Source organism: Ambystoma mexicanum, chromosome 3p (genome assembly GCF_040938575.1).
Source record: "Ambystoma mexicanum isolate Mex_15411 chromosome 3p, UKY_AmexF1_1, whole genome shotgun sequence".
In the NCBI taxonomy this organism is placed as follows: domain Eukaryota; kingdom Metazoa; phylum Chordata; class Amphibia; order Caudata; family Ambystomatidae; genus Ambystoma; species Ambystoma mexicanum.
In genome coordinates, this window is record NC_090925.1 from 101,175,071 (window position 1) to 101,180,892 (window position 5,822).

The 5,822-nt window shown below is 42.3% G+C and overlaps 1 protein-coding gene across 1 annotated transcript; it reads left to right on the top strand.

The window, feature by feature from the left end:
- The first annotated feature begins 3,256 nt into the window (after positions 1 to 3,256).
- LOC138579801 (olfactory receptor 5V1-like) lies at positions 3,257 to 4,075 on the top strand. Its single transcript, XM_069650031.1, has one exon. It carries the CDS (start codon positions 3,257 to 3,259, stop codon positions 4,073 to 4,075), a length of 819 nt encoding a protein of 272 aa, XP_069506132.1.
- The last annotated feature ends 1,747 nt before the right edge of the window (positions 4,076 to 5,822 follow it).

The following is a 5,822-nucleotide window of genomic DNA, read 5'->3' on the forward strand; positions in this document are numbered from 1 at the left end:
TTATCAGACCCCATAAATTCAACTTGTGGCGTTAGACAGGGGTGTGTGTTGGCACCATTGCTTTTTATTTTTTATATCAATTCACGTCAGCCATTTTAAACAACCTTTCGAGTGATGTACCTAAACTAGCTGGAAGATTCCTCCTGTATTAATGTACGCTGATGATGTTGTTCTTAATGCAAGAACGGGAAGGGGCCTCCGACACTTGGTAAAGGGCTTTTGTAGTTACATATCCGAAAGAGATCTGAAAATAAATGTCGCAAAATCAAAAGTAATGTGTGTTGGGACCATAAAAAGTAAAACAAGAACCATATTGGCTGAAGAACCATGCAATGGGTTAGCTCTTTTTCATACTTGAGTGTGGCATTTTTGAAAGGCCTTGAGTGGTGTATGCATATTGATTCTCAGGCCCGTAAATGCGCCCAGATTTATGGCTGCATACTACGTGATGGAAATAGTATGGGCGCGATTCCAGTTGAGAATGCCCTACGTATTTATAAAGCCAAGTCCATTCCGGTGGCTACGTATGGAGCAGCAGTCTTGGGGCATCAGGCGCCTTTGTCTATTAAAAGGAAAGAAAATAAGTAACTATGGGGGCGAATCAAGGCTTTCCCGGTTTTATATTACATGAGGAATGTGGTATGATGTTTGCCTCAGATTTTGTTCAGCTCCAACCACTGTTGTACTGGCTCTGTTTCTGGGGTAACCCAGCTGTATCATGGACAAGGTCATAAATTCAGGATATTCTGGAGTCAGACGCACAATATAAGTTAAAATGGCTAAATTATATTCATATGACATTTAAATAGCTTGGTCTGGTGGATAATTTCTCAGTTGGGGCCTGGGGCCGCAGAAAAACTGAAAAAGGCATTTTTCAAGTTAAAACAAATTGAAAGAGAGGCTTGTGAATGTAATACAAGAGGCAATGTGGGTTATCTTAGCAGGAAGCAGCATCTGGGACCATCAAAATACATGTTTTGGTTTAATGATACAAGAAGGAGGGCAGTTTTCCTTCTCTCAAGGTCTATCCTACTTTCTACAAAAGGCACCTTGCAGGACAAAAGAAGGAAAGGTTTGAACAGGTGCCCTTGCAATCAGCATGATGTGGATGATCTCTTATACTTGCTGTTAATATGCCCGCTATACGCGAAACTGCGGCGCAAATATCTCTGTCCATTCTTTACAGATGAGGGGTTAAGAAGAGCACATACAGCTTTTAACATGATTTTATCCCCTCCAAGTGTTATCTATGTGCAACAAATACATGTTTATGTTGAGCATACGCTGGAATTGAGAGTGCTTTTATTGATGTCTTTTATATGCATATTGTTTCCCAGGTAGTTTCTAGTGGTCTAAGATACTGGTGGCTAGGGCGGGTAATTGGGGCATCTGGATACAAATATCCTGGTGTTTAAAGGAAATCACAGCACAATGGGGGAAGGAATGACAGTGCAAGGGGAAGAAATGACAGTACAACGGGAAGGAATGACAGCAGAATGTAGGGCCCCACTCCCCCTTCACACACATTCACAAATACAATACTTTCATACATTAAAAAATTCCTTGCACGTACAAATACATAAAAAAACACCAACATACACGTATACATATTTACACACACACACACACCCACATACACACACACACACACACACACACACACACACACTGCATAAAATAGCACATAACTGCTAGCACCCTAACTATGCACTACCAAGGAGGACTGGGTGGCCCTCCCCTCCTCTATGAAATGCGGACATGCTGACTGAATCTATCAGTTAGCATGTCCATGTTTTGCAGCGGAGGGGAATGGCCGCCGGTCATCAGATGGCCCTCCGCTCCTCAACTTAGACATGCTGACTGACAGCTGTCATTGTGTCCATGTTGGGTAGAGGGAGGGATGGCTATCTGGTTTTCCATGGTGGCAAAGTGCATGGTGAGGATGTAAGTAAGTGTTTTTTTATAATTGTATGTAATGTGTCTGTATGTCTGCAAACATACAGACATGTTACATAAAATTAACATTAAAACTTCCAAGCTCGCACCCACACCAGGCGCCACCTTGGATAACTGGATGTCCATCCCCTCATCAATATGGATTTGCTAGCTGACAGGAGAGGGCTCCACTCCTGTCAGTCCACATATCTACCCTGCTAGCGCAAAGCAGAGAGAGGCCCATCTAGTCCTCCTGAGTGGCGCGTAATGTGTCTGTATTTATTTACACTTACATACAGACACATTACATAAAATAAAATAAAAACACTTACCTGCTTGCACCCTCACCTTGCTCCGCCAAGGCCCTCCGCTCTACAATGTGGACGTGCTGACTGACAGGAGAGGGCTACGCTTAGGTGCTGAAGCCATGCGCACATGATATGAAACATTACTCCCCATTGGCCAAATGCATTACCAACCACAATCATTGGTTTAAATAGTCAATTAAAACGAACAAATTGTTCTTTGGCCATTGCATCCAAGCATTTCCAGTTACCATGCAATCCATACTCTGTATTCCTTCTCTCAATAGCAATGGTTTTGGGGTTATGGTGATGCTTTACACCACCAAATTGTGCCAAAGTCAAAAAAGGAACCTTCAAAATATTGGAAGAGAGGCAGTTTCTGGGGTGGTGGTGGTGCTGTAAGGCCTGTCTTATTTTTGGGAGGACCTGTTGGCATAGTTATTAAATTGAGGAACAATACTGTGAAGTAAATAATTGATCTGGTAAACAGCTAAAGCACTACAGATAGATGCAGTGTAATATGTATGGGTGCTAGGCTTCTATTGGTTAACACATGAAGCCGATGGGAATGTGCTCTTGGTATGGCACTATAGCGGTCACAGTAATACTGCAGTCTCATATGTGGGTTGCAGTACTAATGCACTAACGACAAGTATGTATGTGGTTCGTAAAAAGGTACAATAATGAACACATGTTTCAAAAGCATGGCAGCAGGTATGGTATGCATTTGTGCTTTCAGAATGTCGTAGTTGTCTTCCTATGGGAAATATGTGACATGTTTCTGTCAGCAAGCCATACCTTTCCCATACCTTTAAGGGCATGCATTGCATACTGACATACAGTATCATGTCTTTTTATTTGCAGCTTATCCTACAATTCCAACTTGCAGTAAAGGCATCGCTGCACTGATGCGAGGAGATAATCTGACCTCAAGAAACGATTTCCTCATTGTGGGTTTTAATGACTTTCCACAACTAAGAGTCCCTCTTTTTCTTACCTTATTGCTGTTTTATATGATGACTTTAGCTGGTAACCTTCTCATCATGGGAATTGTCTATTCTAACACCCATTTCCACACTCCTATGTATTTCTTCCTCACAAATCTGTCATTCCTAGACATCACCTACACTACAGTCCTTTTCCCAAAAATGCTGGCAAACTTCTTTCTGGAGAGCACCCGCATTTCGCTCACAGAATGCCTTCTGCAGGCATATCTTTTCTTCACCATGGTGACTACTGAATCCATCCTCCTAACAGCCATGGCGTATGATAGGTATGTGGCGATCTGCTTTCCTTTACATTACGGGGCCATCATGAATAAGACTGCATGCATCCGGCTGACTGCTGGAACCTGGGCAGTTGGTCTCATTGATGCAGTTCCGCATATTATACAATATTCCAAACTCTCCTACTGTGAGTCCCACACTATCAACCACTTGTTCTGTGATGTGACAGCCCTGATGAAGCTCTCCTGTAGCAGCACTCACGGTATTGAAATGTCAAACTATATTCTTGGTACTGTTATTGGACTGGTGCCTTTTGCTTTAACAGTCACGTCATACGTTAAAATCATCACAGCAATCCTGAAAATCCAGTCAAAGGATGGGAGACGCAAGGCTTTCTCGACATGTGGCTCTCACCTCACCGTGGTCATTCTATTCTACGGATCAGTCTGCTCCACATACATGCAACCAAAGTCAGCGTATTCAATGAAAAACGATAAACTTGTGTCTCTGTCTTATATCGCTGTGACCCCGCTCTGTAACCCCATCATATATAGCCTGAAAAACACTGAGTTTAAAAATACCCTGAGGAAGACCAAGCGTAACATGTGAGAAACAGTTTGTCAGAAAATATGTAGAGTATTAAAAATGTATATCAATCAGTGATGAAGCTTTGACACCATACAGTACAGTATAGACCTCAGATGTTTCCGTCATGAGTTATAACAATGCACTTTTGTAAGCAAAATATAATATTGAAATTCGAATCAGGACTTTTTTTCGGTAGTTTTTTCTGTTGGTAATAGTATCTAATTGCTTCTAGGCAACATCAAATAGCAAAAAAGTTCATTATGTGTAAGGTATTTATTTTTGATACAAGTTTATTCTCATTCAATGATGTGTTCATATTTATTTCTGATATGTGAGAGGGTAATGTGAGAAAAGTGAGTCAGAAGTAAGTCAGAAATTAGTCAGAAATGCTTTATCATGAAAAAAGACTGGTAACACCAGGGAAAGAAAAAGTCTGGGAAAGTGTTGCCTTCCCATCATAAAGCATTACTACACCTCGAGCATTCTTCCGGCTTGGCTATGGTAATGTCTCAGTAGCGGCACACTTTGTCTAGGGTACTTGTGAGGAGATGTCCCGGGGGATATTGGAAATGCTGATGTCTCTGGCAGTGACTGGTTTCTTTATGAGAGAGGAAGTAATGTGGGGAAGAGAGGAAGACATAGGTAGCATGCAGCAGTGTGTACCAAGTACCCACCAGGTGAGAAGTATTCCTGAGATGAGTTCAGAGCACAGAAACCTGGTCGAGTCCTTAGGAAAAGCTCTGCATTCAAGCTGCGATATCTCGAAGCCAGTCATTGAATTGCATTGAATTGCATTGGGCATCAGAGAGCAAAATATGGTAGGCCTCTGAGGGAATTGGGCACCAGGGGAAGAAATCATAGTGAGACATGCAAGAGCAAAATGACAATGATACATGGGATCAAATCACTGAGGGCAGAATCAGAATGTGGCATTGGGAGGCATTATAATATAAGGCAAAAAGTAGAATAGTGAAGAGGTTAGCAAAGGTAGCAAACAATCAAGCTGCATATGGCCACATGCACGACAAGGGTTAGGGTATGATACAGCATCACAAAACATTAGAAATCCTAGCAAAGCATGAAAAGGCCAAACAGAGTAAAAAAGCCTGGTCTCTTGCCTGTACTCCTACCACTGCCTTTTGCAGACATCAGCCATTACTCTAGGTTTGCCACTGTCAATTTGAGCTTTTTCACACTTTCTTTCTCCTTTTCCCTCTCTGGCAGTCCTCACAGTCAAGGGCAATACAACAGGTCCTGCTAGTGATCCTTACATCGGCCAGGTTACATATCATAATGCCCCATGACGCATGCACAAAGATTGCCATATTGTGGGAATTCTCAGACATATGAGGTCTCCCAGGGGTGTGTGGAGCCATGGACTGTATGTATGTTTACCTCATACTGGAGGCAGTTGATGGCCACCTATACAGGAATCAGCAAACCTGACATTCAGTTAATGTACAGATCATGTGTGATGTTGAAAACATCATCACAAATGTGAATGCCAAATAACCATTGCCTAGACAAGACTGCTTCATCTACCAGTACTCCTCCATTGCAGAACAATTCGATACTGTAGAATACATGGCGACCTGATCGCTGGGTAAGTTAAGACACACTACACTTGATGCACGTCCATTCACACCATGTATCATCACATGATGCCTCTCCCATATGCAGATGACAGTGGGTATCCCCTGAGAAGGCACCTTCTGACTCCTGACAGAGATCCTGTGACTAGAGTGCAGTAATGTTACAAAGCAGCACA

Excerpts from the sequence above, each read along its gene's own strand:
- LOC138579801 (XM_069650031.1), top strand. The coding sequence starts at position 3,257 with ATGACTTTAGCTGGTAACCTTCTCATCATGGGAATTGTCTATTCTAAC.